At 45.6% G+C, this 25,081-nt stretch overlaps 1 protein-coding gene across 1 annotated transcript; it reads left to right on the top strand.

Moving 5' to 3' along the window:
• The first annotated feature begins 200 nt into the window (after window positions 1-200).
• Window positions 201-23,220, top strand: LOC121574896 (CTTNBP2 N-terminal-like protein). The gene is made up of 5 exons (XM_041887562.2): window positions 201-308; window positions 11,316-11,423; window positions 20,857-21,090; window positions 21,350-21,457; window positions 21,712-23,220. The coding sequence occupies exons 2-5, from the start codon at window positions 11,325-11,327 to the stop codon at window positions 22,999-23,001; spliced, it is 1,731 nt and encodes a 576-aa protein (XP_041743496.1). The 5' UTR covers window positions 201-308; window positions 11,316-11,324; the 3' UTR covers window positions 23,002-23,220.
• The last annotated feature ends 1,861 nt before the right edge of the window (window positions 23,221-25,081 follow it).

Raw genomic sequence — 25,081 nt, 5'->3', positions numbered from 1 at the left:
GTGAAATATACAGGAAAACAACCAATCAAGATCTTTGAAAGAGGCAAACATTTGGCGAAAAAAAGTCTAAACAAAGAAATAAGTGCAAATTCCAAAACCCATGCGACAGCTTCCTTTCCCTGACTCTGCGTCTGAGGTAGACTAGACTAAGCTTATAGGTCAACAATCTGAATTCGGCCTTGCCTATAGGCTGACGGACATGTCACATATTAGTTCTTCCGCTATTGAAAGCTGAAGACGCAAGACAATCTTTGACAATTGTTAAAGTTCATGTTGGCGTGTACTAAGGCATTGAAGAGACATAGAAGGTATGTTGATGTTCGAATATAAACTTTTATATTATTATGATTGGCCAGACACTCGAGTCTGCACAGCTACGTTGTAATACCTCTTATAATTGTTTATCCTTATATGACTATGGCTTATCCGCAGTTGCCTATACAATCAAATTGAGAGAAGTAAAACAGAATGAATGAACATTGTTGCTCATTACCTGAACTAAACTTAGAGGGGTTTTGTAGCATCTTCAATATTTTTAAACTTTCAGATTTATCTGAATGACTTGGGCAAGTTCTAAAATGTCCTGAATGATAGCCTATGATCAAAGATTGGCTAATATAAATATCACATTATATATGATTTATGCTTTATTCTGGTTTCTCTGTTTATGTATCCTGATTTGGTAGACATGCTTATAATGATAGTCTGTTCTTAATGTACTGATGTGAACCAGGCTATTTGATGTGAACCAGGCTATATGATGTGAACCACGCTATATGACTTGAACCAGGCTATATGACGTGAACCAGGCTATATGATGTGAACCAGGCTATATGATGTGAACCAGGCTATATGATGTGAACCACGCTATATGACTTGAACCAGGCTATATGACGTGAACCAGGCTATATGACGTGAACCAGGCTATATGATGTGAACCAAGCTATTTGATGTGAACCAGGCTATTTGATGTGAACCAGGCTATTTGATGTGAACCAGGCTATATGACTTGAACCAGGCTATATGACGTGAACCAGGCTATATGACGTGAACCAGGCTATATGACGTGAACCAGGCTATATGATGTGAACCAGGCTATATGATGTGAACCAGGCTATATGATGTGAACCAGGCTATATGATGTGAACCAGGCTATATGGTGTGACCCAGGCTATATGACGTGAACCAGGCTATATGATGGGAAACAGGCTATATGGTGTGAACCAGGCTATATGATGTGAACCAGGCTATATGACGTGAACCAGGCTATATGATGTGAACCAGGCTATATGATGTGAACCAGGCTATATGCGTGAACCAGGCTATATGACGTGAACCAGGCTATATGATGTGAACCAGGCTGATGTGACTGAACAAGTCTCTTCTACGGTCTTGTCTATTTATTGTCTGGTGATGTTTTCAACCTCTGTCAGAAAGATATAACCTCACACACTAGCATTTTACATTGTAACATTGTGGCAACAAATAGACAAGACTACACGCCTAGCGTATCCAATAGTTTTGATATAGGAGATGGGTAGCTAGTATTTCCTAAAGCTGTCAATGTAAGGTCAGAAATTAGATCAGACTTCATGGGAATAAACCAGGAAGAAATCAATGAATTATAATGGCTTTGTAAAAGGCGTTTCTTATTTGTAATAGCACTGACATGATACTGAAATTCAAATTATTGCACAGCACACCCCACACAGACAGTATGCTGCAGACTTTGAAAAGGAATGCCAGTTATGACTTTGTAATCTGATCGAGTCTCTTGATACATCTCTTTATACAAGGAGTTGCTGTTGTGACCCGCGGTTGTGATCAGTCAGTGTGCAGCAGGCCAAAGGGATTTAACTAATTAGCCCCTGGCATCTGCTACTTGTGTGCTATGAGAGAGAACGAGAGAGACAGAGAGAGAGAGAGAGAGAGAGAGAGGGGGGGAGGACAGATGGACGGACAGACAGACGAGAGCCTCTGATGTTCAGTTAGAAGTTTGTTATGAGGCAATGTTTGTGTAATGTAGCATTATAAGGGGAACATGGCTGACTAGGCTTAAAACAAACAAGGATAAAAAGGGATTATAGACGCAGGCATTTCTTTAGGGAGCGGAAATGAACGAGTGTGGGAATATTTGGATTTCCCATGCATGCCATCTCTTTCAATAACATGCCCATGCTATCTGTTTGAATAATACATTACTAGTGACTTACTTTCAGACATGTTATCAAGAGCAGGGGATTAGAATAAATACTTTTCAAATTAAGAGGTAGTGTTTACTAACGTGTGAAAATCACATGTAGGCTATACCTGGCCTAGCATGTTTCAAATACAGTAAGAACACATTTTCAGACAGGTTACAAGCGTCCTCCTGTAGGTCAGTTGGTAGAGCATGGCGCTTGCAACGCCAGGGTTGTGGGTTCGATTCCCACGGGGGGCCAGTATGAAAAATGTATGCACTCACTAACTGTAAGTTGCTCTGGATAAGAGCGTCTGCTAAATGACTAAAATGTAAAATGTAAGCGGCTGTGAAATTAGCGAGGCTGTAAAAGCAGACTGAAGGAGGTGGGGATTTCAATTAGCATGCTAGCCATGTGGTCAGACCACAAACCAAGCCATGAGGGTCTGGAGAAGATCTACAGATCATAGATATTTTACAGTACAGTGTGTGCTTGGATCTGGGATGAAACTGCCAGAATGAATCATAATGTAGTAGAGTAATAACTGTGTGATTAGATTTAGATCGAGCTATGCTATTTCTGCTGATGCATCCTTTGCTACGGTCCCAGAGCTCAGAAAAGGGAAATGAATCGATTCATATCCCATAGTCTAGAGTCAGACTATGTCCATTCAGATATTTTAAGTGTCTAGTTATTGATCAGACAGATGCTGGGAGAGCTTCTTAGCCCCCATGATGGTGTACAGTAGCAGCTCCAATCAAAGCCCCCTGGGCTCCCATCTCATTATGCAACGCTCTGAGCTCTGGCTGGCCCCTCCTGATGACTTCACGATGTGGAAACTTCTACTGGGCGACCACAGAGCTCGTATAGGAGCAGGCCTGCTGAATGCTTAGTGGTCGGAGCAGCATGGCTCACAGAATAACTGGAAGGATGGGGGACTAATAAAGTCGAGAGACTGAGGCAGGCATATCATATGGAGGGTATTAGGTCTTCTGCTATTGCTGTGGATAATCAGATATGGGAATGCTGATTGGGTGAGGTGACACTAGTGTTTACGAGTTGATTAGGTGTTTTTCCTGGTCAGGAACAACTGGCCCTATGAACATGGGTTCATCGGCATATAAAATAAGTTGTAGTCAAGGATCATCCTATATAACTACTGCTGTGCACACCTTTTCTAGTCATATACTGTCCATACTGTTGTTACACACCATTATATTAGGGCTGTCCCCGACTAAAACAAATCTTGGTCGACTGAGAGTCGTCTGTTCTTTCGACCAATCGATTTGTTGAAATTTTTAAACATGTACTTTTCCATATATAGACACACCCTATGTTTGAATAAAATAATCTATACAGTGCCTTCGGAAAGTATTCAGACCCCTTTACTTTTTCCACATTCTGTTAGGTTACAGCCTTATTTCTTCATCAATCTACACACAATACCCCATAATAACAAAGCAAAAACAGGTTTAGAAATTGTTGCTAATTTATAAATAAAAACAGAAATATCACATTTACATAAGTATTCAGACCCTTTACTCAGTACTTTGTTGAAGCACCTTTGGCAGCGATTACAGCCTTAAGTCTTCTTAGGTATGACGCTACAAGCTTGGCACACCTGTATTTGGGGAGTTTCTCCCATTCCTTTCTGCAGATCCTCTCAAGCTCTGTCACGTTGGATGGGGAGCATTGCGGCACAGCTATTTTCAGGTCCCTCCAGAGATGTTCGATTGGGTTCAAGTCCGGGCTCTGGCTGGGCCACTCAAGGACATTCAGAGACTTGTCCCGAAGCCACTCCTGCGTTGTCTTGGCTGTGTGCTTAGGGTCGTTGTCCTGTTGGAAGGTGAACCTTCGCCCCAGTCTGAGGTCCTGAGCGCTCTGGAGCAGAATTTCATCAAGGATTTCTCTGTACTTTGTTCCATTCATCTTTGCCTCGATCCTGACTAGTCTCCCAGTCCCTGCCGCTGAAAGATATCCACACAGCATGATGCTGTCACCACCATGCTTCACCATAGGGATGGTGCCAGGTTTCCTCCAGACGTTACGCTTGGCATTCAGACCAAAGAGTTCTATCTTGGTTTCATCAGACCAGAGAATCTTGTTTCTCATGGTCTGAGTCCTTTAGGCGCCTTTTGGCAAACTCCAAGCGGGCTGTCATGTGCCTTTTCCTGAGGAGTGGCTTCCGTCTGGCCACTCTACCATAAAGGCCTGATTGGTGGAGTGCTGCAGAGATGGCTGGAAGGTTCTCCCATCTTCACAGAGGAACTCTGTCAGAGTGACCATCGGGTTCTTGGTCACCTCCCTGACCAAGGCCCTTCTCCTCCGATTGCTGTTTGGCCCGGGCGGTCAGCTCTAGGAAGAGTCTTGATGGTTCCAAACTTCTTCCATATAAGAATGATGGAGGCCACTGTGTTCTTGGGGACATTCGATGCTGCAGAAATGTTTTGGTACCCTTCCCCAGATACCCTTCCCCAGATCTGTGCCTCGACACAATCCTATCTCGGAGGTCTACGGACAATTCCTTCGACCTCAAGGCTTGATTTTTCCTCTGACATGCATTGTCAACTGTGGGACCTTATATAGACAGGTATGTGCCTTTCCAAATCATGTCCAATCAATTGAATTTACCACAGGTGGACTCCAATCAAGTTGTAGAAACATCTCAAGGATGATCAATGGAAACAGGATGCACCTGAGCTAATTTTCGAGTCTGAATACTTATGTAAATAAGGTATTCATTTTAATTTGCGAAAATTTCTGAAAACCTGTTTTTGCTTTGTCATTATGGGGTATTGTGTGTAGATTGATGAGGAATTTATTTTATTTTATAAATTTTAGAATAAGGCTGTAACGTAACAAAATGTGGAAAAGGTGAAGGGGTCTGAATACTTTCGGAATACACTGTATACATATAGTGGGGAGAACAAGTATTTGATACACTGCCGATTTTGCAGGTTTTCCTACTTACAAAGCATGTAGAGGTCTGTAATTTTTATCATAGGTACACTTCAACTGTGAGAGACGGAATCTATAAAAAAAATCCAGAAAATCACATTGTATGATTTTTAAGTAATTAATTTGCATTTTATTGCATGACATAAGTATTTGATACATCAGAAAAGCAGAACTTAATATTTGGTACAGAAACCTTTGTTTGCAATTACAGAGATCATACGTTTCCTGTAGGTCTTGACCAGGTTTGCACACACTGCAGCAGGGATTTTGGCCCACTCCTCCATACAGACCTTCTCCAGATCCTTCAGGTTTCGGAGATGTCGCTGTACAATACAGACTTTCAGCTCACTCCAAAGATTTTCTATTGGGTTCAGGTCTGGAGACTGGCTAGGCCACTCCAGGACCTTGAGATGCTTCTTACGGAGCCACTCCTTAGTTGCCCTGGCTGTGTGTTTCGGGTCATTGTCATGCTGGAAGACCCAGCCACGACCCATCTTCAATGCTCTTACTGAGGGAAGGAGGTTGTTGGCCAAGATCTCGCGATACATGGCCCCATCCATCCTCCCCTCAATACGGTGCAGTCGTCCTGTCCCCTTTGCAGAAAAGCATCCCCAAAGAATGATGTTTCCACCTCCATGCTTCACGGTTGGGATGGTGTTCTTGGGATTGTACTCATCCTTCTTCTTCCTCCAAACACGGCGAGTGGAGTTTAGACCAAACAGCTCTATTTTTGTCTCATCAGACCACATGACCTTCTCCCATTCCTCCTCTGGATCATCCAGATGGTCATTGGCAAACTTCAGACGGGCTTGGACATGCGCTGGCTTGAGCAGGGGGACCTTGCGTGCACTGCAGGATTTTAATCCATGACGGCGTAGTGTGTTACTAATGGTTTTCTTTGAGACTGTGGTCCCAGCTCTCTTCAGGTCATTGACCAGGTCCTGCCATGTAGTTCTGGGCTGATCCCTCACCTTCCTCATGATCATTGATGCCCCACGAGGTGAGATCTTGCATGGAGCCCCAGACCGAGGGTGATTGACCGTCATCTTGAACGTCTTCCATTTTCTAATAATTGCGCCAACAGTTGTTGTCTTCTCACCAAGCTGCTTGCCTATTGTCCTGTAGCCCATCCCAGCCTTGTGCAGGTCTACAATTGTATCCCTGATGTCCTTACACAGCTCTCTGGTCTTGGCCATTGTGGAGAGGTTGGAGTATGTTTTATTGAGTGTGTGGACAGGTGTCTTTTATACAGGTAACGAGTTCAAACAGGTGCAGTTAATACAGGTAATGAGTGGAGAACAGGAGGGCTTCTTAAAGAAAAACTAACAGGTCTGTGAGAGCCGGAATTCTTACTGGTTGGTAGGTGATCAAATACTTCTGTCATGCAATAAAATGCAAAGTAATTACTTAAAAATCATACAATGTGATTTTCTGGATTTTTGTTTTAGATTCCGTCTCTCACAGTTGCAAAAGTAGAGAACATTTGAAAGGGGGCAAATACTTTTTCATAGCACTGTATATATGCAGTGGGGAGAACAAGTATTTTATACACTGCCGATTTTGCAGGTTTTCCTACTTACAAAGCTTGTAGAGGTCTGTAATTTTTATCATAGGTACAGTGAGGGAAAAAAGTATTTGATCCCCTGCTGATTTTGTACGTTTGCCCAATGACAAAGACATGATCAGTCTATAATTTTAATGGTAGGTTTATTTGAACAGTGAGAGACAGAATAACAACAAAATAATCCAGAAAAACGCATGTCAAAAATGTTATTAATTGATTTGCATTTTAATGAGGGAAATAAGTATTTGACCCCTCTGCAAAACATGACTTAGTACTTGGTGGAAAAACCCTTGTTGGCAATCACAGAGGTCAGACGTTTCTTGTAGTTGGCCACCAGGTTTGCACACATCTCAGGAGGGATTTTGTTCCACTCCTCTTTGCAGATCTTCTCCAAGTCATTAAGGTTTCGAGGCTGACGTTTGACAACTCGAACCTTCAGCTCCCTCCACAGATTTTATATGGGATTAAAGTCTGGAGACTGGCTAGGCCACTCCAGGACCTTAATGTGCTTCTTCTTGAGCCACTCCTTTGTTGCCTTGGCCGTGTGTTTTGGGTCATTGTCATGCTGGAATACCCATCCACGACCCATTTTCAATACCCTGGCTGAGGGAAGGAGGTTCTCACCCAAGATTTGACGGTACATGGCCCCGTCCATCGTCCCTTTGATCCGGTGAAGTTGTCCTGTCCCCTTAGCAGAAAAACACCCCCAAAGCATAATGTTTCCACCTCCATGTTTGACAGTGGGGATGGTGTTCTTGGAGTCATAGGCAGCATTCCTCCTCCTCCAAACGCGGCGAGTTGAGTTGATGCCAAAGAGCACGATTTTGGTCTCATCTGACCACAACACTTTCACCCAGTTCTCCTCTGAATCATTCAGATGTTCATTGGCAAACTTCAGACGGCCCTGTATATGTGCTTTCTTGAGCAGGGGGACCTTGCGGGCGCTGCAGGGTTTCAGTCCTTCACGGCGTAGTGTGTTACCAATTGTTTTCTTGGTGACTATGGTCCCAGCTGCCTTGAGATCATTGACAAGATCCTTCCGTGTAGTTCTGGGCTGATTCCTCACCGTTCTCATGATCATTGCAACTCCACAAGGTGAGATCTTGCATGGAGCCCCAGGCCGAGGGAGATTGACAGTTCTTTTGTGTTTCTTCCATTTGTGAATAATCGCACCAACTGTTGTCACCTTCTCACCAAGCTGCTTGGCGATGGTCTTGTAGCCCATTCCAGCCTTGTGTAGGTCTACAATCTTGTCCCTGACATCCTTGGAGAGCTCTTTGGTCTTGGCCATGGTGGAGAGTTTGGAATCTGATTGATTGATTGCTTCTGTGGACAGGTGTCTTTTATACAGGTAGCAAACTGGGATTAGGAGCACTCCCTTTAAGAGTGTGCTCCTAATCTCAGCTCGTTACCTGTATAAAAGACACCTGGGAGCTATAAATCTTTCTGATTGAGAGGGGGTCAAATACTTATTTCCCTCATTAAAATGCAAATCAATTTATAACATTTTTGACATGCGTTTTTCTGGATTTCTTTGTTGTTATTCTGTCTCTCACTGTTCAAATGAACCTACCATTAAAATTATAGACTGATCATTTCTTTGTCAGTGGGCAAACGTACAAAATCAGCAGGGGATCAAATACTTTTTTCCCTCACTGTACCTATGATAAAAATTACAGACCTCTACAAGCTTTGTAAGTAGGAAAACCTGCAAAATCGGCAGTGTATCAAATACTTGTTCTCCCCACTGTATATATACAGTGCTATGAAAAAGTATTTGCCCCCTTTCAAATGTTCTCTACTTTTGCATATTTGTGATACTGAATGTTATCAGATCTTCAACCAAAACCTAATATTAGATAAAGGGAACGTAAGTGAACAAACAACACAACAATTACATATTTATTTCATAAACAAAGTTATGCAACACCCAATTCCCCTGTGTGAAAAAGTAATTGCCCCCTTACACTCAATAACTGGTTGTGCCACCTTTAGCTGCAATGACTCCAACCAAATGCATCCTGTAGTTGTTGATCAGTCTCTCACGTCGCTGTGGAGGAAACCAAACCATCACACCACCACCACCATGCTTGACCTTTGGTATGATGTTCTTACTGTGGAATGCAGTGTTTGGTTTTCGCCAGGCTCTATCTCAGACTGCCCATCTTAATCTTTAATTTTTATTGGCCAGTCTGAGATATGGCTTTTTCTTTGCAACTCTGCCTAGAAGGTCAGAATCCTGGAGTCGCCTCTTCACTGTTGACATTGAGACTGGTGTTTTGCGGGTACTATTTAATGAAGCTGCCAGTTGAGGACCTGTGAGGCACCTGTTTCTCAAACTAGACACTCTAATGTATTTGTCATCTTGCTCAGTTGTGCACCGGGGCCTCCCACTCCTCTTTCTATTCTGGTTAGAGACAGTTTGGCTGTTCTGTGAAGGGGGTAGTACACAGCGTTGTACGGGATCTTCAGTTTCTTGGCAATTTCTCGCATGGAATAGCCTTCATTTCTCAGAACAAGAATAGACTGACAAGTTTCAGAAGAAAGTTATTTTTTTTCTGGCCATTTTGAGCCTGTAATCGAACCCACAATTGCTGATACTCCAGATACTCAACTAGTCTCAAGAAGGCCAGTTGTATTGCTTCTTTAATCAGCACAACAGTTTTCAGCTGTGCTAACATAATTGCAGAAGGGTTTTCTAATGATCAATTAGACTTTTAAAATGATAAACTTGGATTAGCAAACACAACATGCCATTGGAACACAGGACTGATGGTTGCTGATAATGGGCCTCTGTACGCCTATGTAGATATTCCATAAAAAATCAGCAGTTTCCAGCTACAATAGCCATTTACAACATTAAAAATGTCTACACTATTTCTGATAAATTGTATGTTCTTTTAATGGACAAAAAAATTGATTTTCTTTTGAAAACAAGGACATTTCTTAGTGACCCCAGACATTTGAACGGTAGTATATATACACACACACACACACACACACACAATTCGTCAGGGCGTTCCACAGGGATGCTGGCCCATATTGACTCCAATGCTTCCCACAGTTGTGTCAAGTTTGCTGGATGTCCTTTGAGTGGTGGACCATTCTTGATACACACGGGACATTTTTGTGCGTGAAACACCCAGCAGCGTTGCAGTTCTTGACACAAACCGGTGTGCCTGGCACCAACTACCATATCCCGTTCAAAGGCACTTGAATCTTTTGTCCTGCCCATTCACCCTCTGAATGGGACACATACACAATCCATGTCTCAATTGCCTCAAGGCTTAAAAATCCTTCTTTAACCTGTCTCCTCCCCTTCATCGGCACTGATTTAAAGTGGATTTAACAAGTGACATCAATAAGGGATCATAGCTTTCACCTAGATTCAACTGGTCAGTCTATGTCATGGAAAGAGCAGGTGTTCCTAATGTTTTGTAAGCTCAGTGTATATTTATATTTATATTACGGACTAATTTAATTTTTTTTGCTTTTTGGAACATGTGTGTATTGTTTTGTGTTGCTAGGTATTACTGCACTGTTGGAGCTAGAAACACAAGCATTTAGCTGCACCGGCGATAACATCTCAAAATCTGAGTACGCTACCAATACACTATTATTTTGTGTTATTTTGTCACGTCTGACGGTCTCTTTCCAACTTACTAATAATATCCCAATGAGCTCACCGTGAGTTTCTGTAAACTATTTTAAGGATCCCATTGCTTAGTGTGATACTGTATGAACCACACTGATTCCAAAGCATGGCCTGCATGTGTTGGCTGGCCAGAGTGTGGTTGTATGTTTGAGGTGTGGATACCACAGTGTTGTCAACAGACCCAGAGCAGCTGCACCAAGTAAAGAATGCAAGCCGACAAAGAGACCACAACATATCTCAAACATTCTCTCCCCTGCCTTTTAACCACTAACTCTAATGGGGTCCAACCAAAAGTTGGAGGGAGAGAGGATCGCACAACTTGTTGAGTCTCGATATGAACGAGTATGGGAATGAATGAGGGCAATCAGCTCATTGTCAGTTACTTAATATCTTGTTGACAACTATGTGACAATCCGTATATGGATTGGGACTTGGAGTTTCCGTCTCTGTCTGCTCACCATATGTTGTGTGTGTGTGTGTGTGTGTGTGTGTGAGGCATTTGTCTCCACATGTATGACGTTCACAAGCTCCTCACAAATACAAGTCAACCATGACAGTGAATGGAAAATGCAGTGCTTTTCTCTCAGTTTACCAAAGCTTTCAGCTTTTATTAACGATGGTCCAGACCCAGTAAGGCCTGGTAAATGCATCTAGTGTTTAAATAGTGGACCTCTTAGATTCACATTTTGACTGATATCCAAGTCTTTGCCAGATGTGTGCTAATTTCTGCACTGTTAAAAGTTAATTCAAAATCTATAGTGATCCACAATGACCCACAGGATTCAAGGATGCTTTAACCTAAGTACAGTATAGGCCATCATATCCAAATATCCTGTTCATACACAAAGCAAAAAAACATCTTCATCTCATGCACATAACTTCCATGTTGTTATATTATAATGTATTGACAGTGTATGTCATGGTTCTGACCCAGCTCCTCTCCCCGGCATGCCCACAGGAGTCCCGGATGAACATGGAGAGCCTGAGTAAGCCAGAGCTGCTGATGCTGTTCAGTGTCCTGGAAGGAGAGCTGGAGGCCCGTGACCTGGTCATTGAGGCCCTCAGGGTAAGAGCTATCCTTCTCCCCGGTCTTTCCTCTTGTTTCATTTCCAGGCACGGCCCCAAGGCCCCTTAATGATGCCACCCATGACCTATAATGTGAGGTCTTAGGTATAGAGATGTAACTATGATTTATACTTATGTCCGAGGAGTTGCCACGAAGCGCATGAAACAAACAAGAACATTGGTTGGAGTTGCGCTTTCCGTTTACTGAAGAGGACTACCTGAGAGATAGCAGGTAACAGGCAGCTAGAGTGGAGCTACGCCTGGGAGATAGCAGGTAACAGACAGCTAGAGTGGAGCTACGCCTGGGAGATAGCAGGTAACAGACAGCTAGAGTGGAGCTACACCTGGGAGATAGCATGTAACAGGTAGCTAGAGTGGAGCTACGCCTGGGAGATAGCATGTAACAGGTAGCTAGAGTGGAGCTACGCCTGGGAGATAGCATGTAACAGGTAGCTAGAGTGGAGCTACACCTGGGAGATAGCAGGTAACAGACAGCTAGAGTGGAGCTACGCCTGGGAGATAGCATGTAACAGGTAGCTAGAGTGGAGCTACACCTGTGAGATAAATTGGGCAGGTAACAGACAGCTAGAGTGGAGCTACGCCTGGGAGATAGCATGTAACAGGTAGCTAGAGTGGAGCTACGCCTGTGTTCAGTGAGAGGCATTATAGTTGAATGCCTGAACAGTTTATTATTGCAGAGAATATCTTTGATTCATCCAAGTCTTTATGTCAGCGTCAAGTTTGTTATTTTTGTACTAAGTATGTTGGCCAAGTCATCCTGCATCTGTAAATATTGTAAATAAAATGATCTCACTGAGGTGAACTGTCAACATCCTGTCTGCCTCCTTACTGTCCACTCCACCGCTTTCGGGTCATGCTTCAAAGGAGTAGCGGATGTAAGATGGCCAGGTTAGTGGTCCACAACCTGGGACAGGGGTTCGAGAGCAGAGTTGGCCTTTACCTAATAGACTCTCTTACCAGGCCTCTAGTGGTCCTGTAGTGTACATGCGGGACGGCTGAAGACGAGACAGATACTCATTACCTGACCTCACATGATTTAACCTGACCTTAATTGATGAGAGATCCTTTAGCCAACCAGGGAAGGAGCTCTACTTTAGTAGCCAGGATGTACTGCCACAGCGCTAGCCACTTAAGCCAATTCATGTCCATGTGCCTGGGATGTCAGGCTGTCTGGCTATGGGAAGATTATCCTTTATCTCTCTGCGGTCTGAGGATACTCTCTGGCTATTAATCCACATATTCTACTCATTCACATACTGTACACAACGTGGTGTACAGACAACAACAACAGAATTAAAATCTGCCAAGCCTTCTAGGCTCATCCTAATATGTCGTATTGAGTATTGATCACAATGACTGCTGATGCAAATTAGTACTGAGTACATTACAAAGTAACCTGGATAATCCAATAAACTCTACCGTATCCAGGTGAACAGAAATGTCAGAAATCAAGGCCCCCGTAGAGCATTCTTGTGTTGTGTCTAGACCTCATTCCACACATCTACTGGGCACTGGCCATCTAAGGCAAGGCAATTTAGTGCACCCTGCTAGGTCGATATCCAAGATGGCGTAGTAGTGCAGTTCTGTTTTTGTCGTGTGTCTGTAAATAGCCTGTAAATACCCTGTTTTTTTGTATTTTTCGTACATATTTCCCTATCAGACTTTTCATCCTTCTACAAAATATACTTTCCTGCAACCCGCCTCACTCAATGTGGAACGGATTCTATTATTGACTTACCTTTTATCTAGAATCTCCAGTTGAAACTAGCTAGCCAGCTAACTAGCTACTTGCTATTAGCCACAGCTAGCGGTATTTCACCCAGAACATTGGTAGTAGAGTAGAGTAGAGGATGCCTGGTTGTTCCTTAAAAGTAATTTCCTCTCAATCTTAAATAAACATGCCCCATTCAAAAAATACAGAACTAAGAACCGATATAGCCCCTGGTTCTCCTCAGACTTGACTGCCCTTGACCAGCACAAAAACATCCTGTGGCGTACAGCATTAGCATCAAATAGCCCCCGCGATATGCAACTTTTCAGGGAAGTTAGGAACCAATATACACAAGCAGTCAGGAAAGCAAAGGCTAACTTTTTCAAACAGAAATTTGCATCCTGTAGCACTAACTCCAAAAAGTTTTGGGACACTGTAAAGTCCATGGAGAATAAGAGCACTTCCTCCCAGCTGCCCACTGCACTGAGGCTAGGAAACACTATCACCACCCGATAAATCTACAATAATCGAGAATTTCAACAAGCATTTTGCTACAGCTGGCCATGCTTTCCATCTGACTACCACTACCCCGGCCACCAACTCTGCACCCTCTGCTGCAACTTGCCCATGCCCCCCGCTTCTCCTTCACACAAATTCAGACAGCTGATGTCTTGAAAGCGCTGCAAAATCTGGACCCCTACAAATCAGCTGGGCTAGACAATCTGGACCCTTTCTTTCTAAAACTAGCCGCCGAAATTGTCGCAACCCCTATTACTAGTCTGTTCAACCTCTCTTTCATAACGTCTGAGATCCCCAGAGATTGAAAGCTGCCGCGGGTCATCCCCCTCTTCAAAGGGGGTGACACTCTAGATCCAAACTGCTACAGACCTATATCCATCCTGCCCTGCCTTTCGAAAGTATTTGAAAGCCAAGTTAACAAACAGATCACCGACCATTTCGAATACCACCGTACCTTCTCCGCTATGCAATCCGGTTTCCGAGCTGGTCATGGGTGCACTTCAGCCACGCTCAAGGTCCTAAACGATATTATAACCGCGATTGATAATAGATAGTACTGTGCAGCCGTCTTCATCGACCTGGCCAAGGCTTTCGACTCTGTCAACCACCGCATTCTTATTGGCAGACTAAATAGCCTTGGTTTCTCAAATGACTGCCTCGCCTGGTTCACCAACTACTTCTCAGATAGAGTTCAGTGTGTCAAATCGGGAGGGCCTGTTGTCTGGACCTATGGCAGTCTCTATGGGGGTGCCACAGGGTTCAATTCTTGGGCCGACACTTTTCTCCGTGTATATCAATGATGTCGCTCTTGCTGCTGGTGACTCTCAGATCCACCTCTACGCAGACGACACCATTTTGTATACATCTGGCCCTTCATTGGACACTGTGTTAACAAACCTCCAAACGAGCTTCAATGCCATACAACACTCCTTCAGTAGCCTCCAACTGCTCTTAAACACTAGTAAAACTAAATGCATGCTTTTCAATCGAACGCTGCTGGCACCCGCCCACCCGACTAGAATCACCACCTCGACGGGTCTGACCTAGAGTATGTGGACAACTACAAATACCTAGGTGTCTGGTTAGACTGTAAACTCAACTTCCAGACTCACATAAAGAATCTCCAATCCAAAGTTAAATCTAGAATCGGCTTCCTATTTCGCAACAAAGCCTCCTTCACTCATGCTGCCAAACATGCCCTCGTAAACTGACTATCCTACCGATCCTTGACTTCGGCGATGTCATTTACAAAATAGCCTCCAACACTCTACTCAGCAAATTGGATGTAGTCTATCACAGTGCCATCCGTTTTGTCTCCAAAGCCCCATACACTACCCACCACTGTGACCTGTACGCTCTTGTTGGCTTGTCCTCACTACATGTTCGTCGTCAAACCCACTGGCTCCAGGCCATCTATAAATCACTGCTAGGCAAATCCCCGCCTTATCTTAGCTCATTGGTCACCATAGCAGCACCCACCCGTAGTCTGCGCTCCAGCAGGTATATCTCACTGGTCATTCCCAAAGCCAACACCTCCTTTGGCTGCCATTCCTTCCAGTTCTCTGCTGCCAATGACTGGAACGAATTGCAAAAATCTCCCTCAATAACTTTAAGCATCAGTTGTCAGAGCACCTTACCGATCACTGCACCTGTACACAGCCCATCTGAAATTAGCCCACCCAACTACCTCATCCCTATATTGTTATTTATTTTGCTCTTTTGCACCCCAGTATCTCTATTTGCACATAATCTCTTGCACATCTAGCATTCCAGTGTTAATACTATTGTAATTATTTTGCACTATAGCCTATTTATTGCCTTACCTCCATAACTTGCTACATTTGCACACACTGTATATATATTTTCTGTTGTATTTTTGACTTTATGTTTTTTACCCCATATGTAACTCTGTGTTGTTTTTATTGCACTGCTTTGCTTTATCTTGGCCAGGTCGCAGTTGTAAATGAGAACCTGTTCTCAACTGGCTTACCTGGTTAAATAAAGGTGAAATAAAAAATAAAAAGTGGGTGGAAGATGACTGCACTGTGATGGGTGGGTGGAAGATGACTACTGCACTGTGATGGGTGGGTGGAAGATACCTACTGCACTGTGATGGGTGGGTGGAAGATACCTACTGCACTGTGATGGGTGGGTGGAAGATGACTACTGCACTGTGATGGGTGGGTGGAAGATGACTCTATGTGAGCAGGGAGTATTGGAGTGAACAAATAAAGAAAGTCCTTAACTGGAGCGGTGGAGAATGTGTGTGGCTGACTGTGTGGCTTCACTGACACTAAATCACCATGATCTGTTAACCCAATGAGTCCCACCGTAATGCCGGCACGTTTTGGACTGCTAACCCTTTTTAAATATTGAACTACAGACTTCTGGGTTGTTGGATTCGTCAATTTCTTCTGTATCCGTAGATACCAACCATTCGTCTGTGTGATCAACCAGGTCTTTTTACAAACATGTCTGTAGTCCAAATGGTTTGAGCTACAAACTATTAAAAGCTATCTATGAAAATGGTTGCCCGGTTGTGTCATGTCTCCTGTCTCACAGGACCCCCGAAAATGGTGAAACACTTCATTGGTAGGCTAAATATAAGGGTTGGACATGCAGATCAATGAAAGTCAGATAAATGAAAAGCCGATTTTTGCTTAGATCTCGGGACTGATAGGGTTAACTCAATCCTTGGTTGCATCAGCAGTAGTCTCTTGTGGCCTGCAAACACACAATATTTGGTTCTGAGATTACCTCAGTATTGTACAGTGGAATATGGAATCCCTTCTTGCCCTCACTTTAAAGAAAAATGAACAACATTACAACAATGGATCCCATAGTTACTCAAAGTGAGAAAGGCTTAGACTAGAGGGCTCGCCCACCAAGCAGCTTTTCATCTTTTGGTTTTCAATAGATTTAAGTGTGTCAAAGAACTGTGTGTCAGGCAGTATATGAACTCTCACCAACATTTGGAGCAAGAGATCATGTGAACAAGTGTTATTGCTCAAGGCACTCAGTCTCATACTATAGTCAGGAGAACTATTCAGTACGTGGTTCTCCAGGGAAGCCACAAGCTGCCATTGACGTAGAAGCCTAATGTATGGTGGTGTGTCACTGTCAGCCACAGGGTGTTTTCCTATTTCCATTTAGTCTAAAGGGTTAAGGTTTGTTAAGTTTGTTTTGTTCCCGTTATATGTTCCTCATTTCTTATAATAGCAGATATTTGTGTGTTCAGTTTATAAAATATTTGATGATGGCTAAAGCTTTGCTCAGTGTTAACCAGTACCCATCCATGACTCATCTTGCCTGCTCGCATCAGAAAGTTGGACCCTAGCGATGCCCATATTTGGCACACAGCCGTTCCGCTAGTACAGGGAAAAAAAGACTCTCCCTGGTCAACTGTTATTGTAAGAAGCACAAAATATGAGAAATGGGACCGCCTACTTTCGGGCCTGTTAGCATGTTAGCAGCGCCACATTAGTGCAGGAATGACTGAATAAGCATTGGTTGACTTGGCTGTTAAACATAAGCTACGTCAGGAATGTGTTTTACGTCAGTCCACCTCCTCACACTCCGCCCCCCCCTCCTCGATTACACCACTGGAACACCAAACCACCTCCCAGTGCTGTATGTGTGTGTTTGTGTTTGTGTGTGTACGTGCATGAGTGCATGTGTGCTCTGGGGGGGGGGGGAGGCACCATCGTCTTCATTTCCTTGTTTACTCTATGAGAGTTGACTGGTGTCAGAGCAGTCCCTGTAGAGAGCTGGAACAGACAAGGCCTGAATGGATGACAGCAACGGTTAGAAGACTCATTCAATCCGTAGTGCTGAAGATCCGCTTTCTAGCGTGATTGACGATTAAAGGCAATGTTCAATGTTCCCGCGGTCGCGGAGACTGCATTCACTGTAAACGCTGCATATGTCGGCTCAATCGGAAATTACCTTTACATTTTAACGTGGATCTTCGGTGATACTTACATACATCTCTGGGACCAGGCTAGGCTTGGCGCTTGGTGTGGGGAGCTTCACTGGACTGTTGTATTGTAATGTGGGAGGCTGAGGAATGTTCCCCCTCTCTCCTGGTTCACACAGGTCAGATACAGGACCAGGGTATTGGGTCACACAGGTCAGATACAGGACCAGGGTATTGGGTCACACAGGTCAGATACAGGACCAGGATATTGGGTCACACAGGTCAGATACAGGACCAGGGTATTGGGTCACACAGGTCAGATACAGGACCAGGGTATTGGGTCACACAGGTCAGATACAGGACCAGGGTATTGGGTCACACAGGTCAGATACAGGACCAGGGTATTGGGTCACACAGGTCAGATACAGGACCAGGGTATTGGGTCATTGGTCATCATGACTAGCTGTCAGGCACCAGACTGTGTCCACTGTGTGTTTCAGAGACATGTCTCCTGTCTCAAAGGACTACTGTCTCACACGTTTCCTGTCTCACATGTCTCCTGTCTCACATGTCTCCTTTCTCATGTCTCCTGTCTCACAGGACTATTGTCTCACACGTTTCCTGTCTCACATGTCTCCTGTCTCACACGTCTCCTGTCTCACATGTCTCCTATCTCACATGTCTCCTGTCACACGTCTCCTGTCTCACAGGACTACTGTCTCATGTCTCCTGTCTCACAGGACTACTGTCTCTCAGGACTACTGTCTCACAGGACTACTGTCTCACAGGACTACTGTCTCAGGACTACTGTCTCTCAGGACTACTGTCTCTCAGGACTACTGTCTCACAGGACTACTGTCTCAGGACTACTGTCTCTCAGGACTACTGTCTCACAAGACTACTGTCTCACATGACTACTGTCTCACAAGACTACTGTCTCACATGTCTCCTGTCTCACAGGACTACTGTCTCACAGGACTACTGTCTCACAGGACTACTGTCTCTCAGGACTACTGTCTCACAGGACTACTGTCTCACAGGACTACTGTCTCACAGGACTACTGTCTCAGGACTACTGTCTCTCAGGACTAATGTCTCTCAGGACTACTGTCTCACAGGACTACTGTCTCACATGTCTCCTTTCTCATGTCTCCTGTCTCAAAGGACTACTGTCTCACACGTTTCCTGTCTCACATGTCTCCTGTCTCACACGTCTCCTGTCTCACATGTCTCCTATCTCACATGTCTCCTGTCACACGTCTCCTGTCTCACAGGACTACTGTCTTGCAGGACTACTGTCTTGCAGGACTACTGTCTCGCAGGACTACTGTCTCAGGACTACTGTCTCACAGGACTACTGTCTCGCAGGACTACTGTCTCGCAGGACTACTGTCTCGCAGGACTACTGTCTCTTATGACTACTGTCTCTTATGACTACTGTCTCACATGACTACTGTCTCAGGACTACTGTCTCTCAGGACTACTGTCTCAGGACTACTGTCTCACAGGACTACTGTCTCACAGGACTACTGTCTCACAGGACTACTGTCTCTCAGGACTACTGTCTCAGGACTACTGTCTCACAGGACTACTGTCTCACAGGACTACTGTCTCACAGGACTACTGTCTCACAGGACTACTGTCTCACAGGACTACTGTCTCAGGACTACTGTCTCACAGGACTACTGTCTCACAGGACTACTGTCTCACAGGACTACTGTCTCACAGGTCTACTGTCTCATGACTACTGTCTCAGGACTCATGTGCTTTCCTGACTCTCCTTATTTTCTATCCTTCACTTCCCAACGGACCAGATGAAATAGAATAAGCTATAGGAGGATGGGCTCTTTGTAATGGCTGGAATGAAATCAATGGAACGGAGTCAAACATGTGGTTTCCATATGTTTGATACAGTTCCATTCATTCTATTCCAGCTATTACAATGAGCCCGTCCTCCTATAGCTCCTCCCACCATCCTCCTCTGATCCCAATATTTACATTTACATTTTACATTTTAGTCATTTAGCAGACACTCTTATCCAGAGCGATTTACAGTTAGTGAATACATATATATATATATTTTATACTGGCCCCTGATGGATAGATATTAGAAATTACATTGGCTTTTGTTTTGTTCCAGCCTAGCAGAGACACACCTGACTCTACTAGCTAATAATCTTGAAGAGTTTGACTAGTTAAGGTGTGTAAAAAAAAAGCACCAAAAAAGCAAAAGCCTGCCCAGCAGAAACACTGACCGTCAGCGGATAAGAATGGCCATCCCTGGTGATAAGCCCTTGATCATCTTTGTTACTAGACCTGTGCCTTGTTTCCCTACAACCACTATATGGACTCCTTCAGCTAGGTTCACTGCAGCTCAGAAGCAGTCGCTGAAGTTGCCTAGACTTCCATTGTTCCCCATGCACTGGTAGAGTAAAACAGAGGTCTAGTCAGCCCTGGCCCTGGCCCCAGCAGCAGCAGCAGCAGCCACAGCTGTCCCCAACCCTGTAAACACTGACTGAAGACAGACACCATCTGTTTGCTTCTTCCTCTCTCTCTACTGCCCTTTCCTCTTCTGCCTGCTCCTTCTCTCTCTCCTTCCCCCTTCTCTCTCACTCCCTCGCTCTCTTGACTCCTTCCTCTTTTGCCTGCTCTTCCTCTTCCTCTTTCTCTCTCTCTCTCTCTCTCTCTCTCTCTCTCTCTCTCTCTCTCTCTCTCTCTCTCTCTCTCTCTCTCTCTCTCTCTCTCTCTCTCTCTCTCTCTCTCTCTCTCCTGCTCTCTCTCTCTCTCTCTCTCCTGCTCTCTCTCCCTCCCTCTCCCCATCTTCCTGGTAGGGATGGGAATCCCCACCCCCATAGAAAATATGGTTGATGTTTCTCTTGGCATGTAATGTTTGCTGCTCTGGCTGACTTCCTGTTTAGCGGGCAGTGGAGTGGAGGGAAGATTCCTGCAGCAGGCCTGAAGAGAGAAAAAGAGCAGCATGCAGAAACTGAAAAATAAGCTTTTAAAGTCACTGGGAAGCCAGGTTAGACTTGTGTATAGTACATGTATTGTTTATAGTGTTTAGTAAGTAAGTGTCTGATGATGAGATTGGTTGACTTTCTTACATAGTTACAAAACTGTAAAATATCTCCGGGAAAGAGTGTGTTTATTCAGGAAGAATCTTAAGAGCTGACTGAACAATAACAACCACCATCCTACACCATATAGCCCATGTTGACACACATACAGTCTACACCAGTGTCTCTCAACCCTCCTCTCCCCCCTCAGGCCCAGCACAGAGACACCTACGTGGAAGAGCGGTATGGGAAGTACAACCTGAGCGACCCGTTCCTGGCTCTGCAGAGGGACAGCGAGGCCTTGGGAGGGCAGAGCCCTGGGGTCCACCAGGCTGTAGCATGCTCCAGCCCCCTGGCCGTGCTCAAGCTGGTGGTCACCCACTGCAGGAGGATGCAGGAGAAGATGCTGGCCCAGCTAGCTGCAGCTGAGAGCAGGCACAGGAAGGTAGGTCTGGGGTTGGGACTGGAGCTGGAGCTGGGGATAGAGCTGGGACTGGGATTGAGACTGGGGATGAGACTGGGGCTTAGATGCCAACCCCTATACTCTTGATTAGATTAAAGATAAACTAGCTGGCTACCAAAGCATAACTAATCACGAGGGGTTCTTGTCCACCTTGACTCAGGGAAGGATTTAGTGAGCAGAATATCCTAACCTGTGAACTGATCATTTCTGTGTCTCTGTCTCCCCCCTGTGGTTGTGTCAGGTCATTGCAGATCTGGAGGAGGAGAGGAGAAGGCATGCAGAGGACACAGCCGAGGGCGATGATGTCACTTACATCCTGGAAAAGGAGAGGGAACGCCTCCTGCAACAGGTAGAGTTAAGATCAATATCTGAGTGATGATAACTGCTATAGTAGAGTGATGATAACTGCTATAGTAGAGTGATGATAACTGCTATAGTAGAGTGATGATAACTGCTATAGTAGAGTGATGATAACTGCTATAGTAGAGTGATGATAACTGCTATAGTAGAGTGATGATAACTGCTATAGTAGAGTGATGATAACTGCTATAGGCTATTTAGTTTTTATCGGTTGTAACCTATTCTACTCTATTCTGCCTGTAGCTGGAGTTTGAGCGGGGCCAGGTGTGTCGTCTGGAGAAGGAACAGAAGAAGGTCCTAGATCAGCTGGAGGAGGAGCGGGTCCAGCACAAGCAGCTCTCCTCTGCCCTGGCCAAGGAGTGCAAGTGGGCCAGCCAGCGGGCTCTGGAGGAGGGCCACCGCCTGGCTGAGGCAGGCCGTAGGCTGGAGAAGGAGCAGGGGGAAGTCCTTGCCCTGAGGGCTGAGCTGCAGGAGGAGAGGAGGAGGGCCCTGCAGATGGAGGCCAGGGTGGAGGAGCAGCTGGCTGAGTTTGATACGGAGAGGGAGCAGCTCCGCTCCCGGCTCAAGAGGGAGGAGGCCCAGTGCTGCCAGCTGCAGGAGCAGGTGGAGGTGCTGAAGAGAGAGCTGCAGGGAGAGAGGGGAGCTGAGGAGGAGAGGAGAGACTCTCCTGTTGACACCAGTGGAGGGTCACCACCACCACACCCCAGCCAGGCAGAGGGGGGTGAGACTGAGGAGCCTAAAGTCAACGGGCACCATGACTGCCCCAGGGAGGAGCAGGTGCCGGTCCTTCCAGACAGACTGGGCCAGGACAACTGGAGTGAGAACAGCAGCTCTGTCCTGCTGTCCCCTGCCCTCTTGACCCAAAGCCTATCGCCCTGCAGCACAGGGCCCTCCTCCGTCACCTCCTCCCCCTGCTCCTCTCCTCAGCTGGCCATCAGCCCCAGCTACCAGTCCTCCTACCAGGCAGGCATCAACCATCGCTTCCACGCTGCTCGCCACAAGTTCCAGGGCCACACTGACCCAGAGCAGCAGCAACAGCAGCAGCAGGGTGGAGGAGGGGGTGGCAGCCTGCCTCACTCCCCCAGAGACCTGTCCCCTACCCCCAGCCTGTCCCCTGAGCCCGTTCCCGTCCCTGTCCACAGCCCGGCCAAGCAGCTGGCCCGCAGCACCGTCACCCAGGTCCTGTCCCGCTTCACAGTCCAGCAGGGGGCCAAAACGCCGCCACCCAACAGCTCTCCCTTTGGCACTGACTACCGTAACCTGGCCCTGGCCCTGGCCCCCTCCTCCCCAGTCATCCCCAGGGCCTCTGGTGCTGCTCTGCCTCTGGGGGTCCGCTCACCTACCATCCCCCGGGCAGAGAGGGGCAACCCACCCCCCATCCCCCCTAAGAAGCCTGGCCTGGCCCAGTCTCCAGCGTCGCCCATCCCTGGTACCAGAGCCATCCACTTCCCTGAGCTTTCAGGAAGCTGTGGTCTCACCAGCAGCCAGGAGAACGTTAAAGAGCTGGACATGGTGGTGTCCTCCACCAGCTAGCCTAGCCTGCTACTGGGTGCTACTAGCGCTGTGTTCTTTTATACTGCTCACACGTTTGTATGCAGAGAGATGCTCCAAAACACTGTCAAGTTAACTGTATTTATTGGATATTTTTTTTTTACATGCAGTCTGTTTCATTCTTCTATAGCACTATACACTGAGTGTACAAAACATTAGGAACATGGACTCTACAAGGTGTCGAAAGCGTTCCACAGGGATGCTGGCCATGTTGGCTCCAATGCTTCCCACAGTTGTGTCAAGTTGGCTGGATGTCCTTTGGGTGGTGGACCATTCTTGATACACATGGGGAAACTGTTGAGCGTGAAAAACCCAGCAGCGTTGCAGTTCTTGACACACTCAAACCGGTGTACCTGGCACCTTCTACCATACCTCGTTCAAAGGCACTTAAATATTTTGTCTTGCCCATTCACCCTGTCCATGTCTCAATTGTCTCAAGGCTAAAAAATCCTTCTTTAACTTTTCTCCTCCCCTTCATCTACACAAATTGAAGTGAATTTAACAAGTGACATCAATAAGGGATCATAGCTTTCACCTGGATTCACCTGGTCAGTCTATGTCATGGAACGAGCAGGTGTCCCTAATGTTTTGTACACTCACTGTAGATATATTTGTATGTATGCATTTGTTGCTTTCTGAATCGTAATAAATATAATAATAAGAAGAAATAACAATAATAATAATAATAGTACAGGTTTATTCAGTAAAATTGTGAAAAATAGGCCAAAATGCATGTCAGTTGCTGGGTACTTATCCTACGTTTGCTAAGAAGAGCAGTCATGGGACAATCAAATCTCTCTCTCTGCACTACTTATAATCAGGGTTGGGCTCAATTCAGAATTTTGGAATTGACTCCCATTCAACTCATGAGATGAAATTGAAATGTAATAGGCCACACCCCACAGGATGTAGAATTTGAGTGAGTGACAGGAAGTAGAATTTAATTCAGTACAATTCAAATAAATTCCACTCAGTCATAGAACATGAGTTTCATTGAATCTGACAGGTCACATTTCCAGATACCAAATAATATATCACTTTTCTCTGGAAACATTGTTCATATACTACACTGCTCAAAAAAATAAAGGGAACACTTAAACAACACAATGTAACTCCAAGTCAATCACACTTCTGTGAAATCAAACTGTCCACTTAGGAAGCAACACTGATTGACAATACATTTCACATGCTGTTGTGCAAATGGAATAGACAACAGGTGGAAATTATAGGCAATTAGCAAGACACCCCCAATAAAGAAGTGATTCTGCAGGTGGTGACCACAGACCACTTCTCAGTTCCTATGCTTCCTGGCTGATGTTTTGGTCACTTTTGAATGCTGGCGGTGCTTTCACTCTAGTGGTAGCATGAGACGGAGTCTACAACCCACACAAGTGGCTCAGGTAGTGCAGCTCATCCAGGATGGCACATCAATGCGAGCTGTGGCAAGAAGGTTTGCTGTGTCTGTCAGCGTAGTGTCCAGAGCATGGAGGCGCTACCAGGAGACAGGCCAGTACATCAGGAGACGTGGAGGAGGCCGTAGGAGGGCAACAACCCAGCAGCAGGACCGCTACCTTCGCCTTTGTGCAAGGAGGAGCAGGAGGAGCACTGCCAGAGCCCTGCAAAATGACCTCCAGCAGGCCACAAATGTGCATGTGTCTGCTCAAACGGTCAGAAACAGACTCCATGAGGGTGGTATGAGGGCCCGACGTCCACAGGTGGGGGTTGTGCTTACAGCCCAACACCGTGCAGGACGTTTGGCATTTGCCAGAGAACACCAAGATTGGCAAATTCGCCACTGGCGCCCTGTGCTCTTCACAGATGAAAGCAGGTTCACACTGAGCACATGTGACAGACGTGACAGAGTCTGGAGACGCCGTGGAGAACGTTCTGCTGCCTACAACATCCTCCAGCATTACCGGTTTGGCGGTGGGTCAGTCATGGTGTGGGGTGGCATTTCTTTGGGGGGCCGCACAGCCCTCCATGTGCTCGCCAGAGGTAGCCTGACTGCCATTAGGTACCGAGATGAGATCCTCAGACCCCTTGTGAGACCATATGCTGGTGC

This window comes from Coregonus clupeaformis, chromosome 10 (genome assembly GCF_020615455.1).
Source record: "Coregonus clupeaformis isolate EN_2021a chromosome 10, ASM2061545v1, whole genome shotgun sequence".
Lineage (NCBI taxonomy): Eukaryota > Metazoa > Chordata > Actinopteri > Salmoniformes > Salmonidae > Coregonus > Coregonus clupeaformis.
Note: the sequence above shows the minus strand (reverse complement) of the source record. Positions and strands in the feature narration are given on the sequence as shown.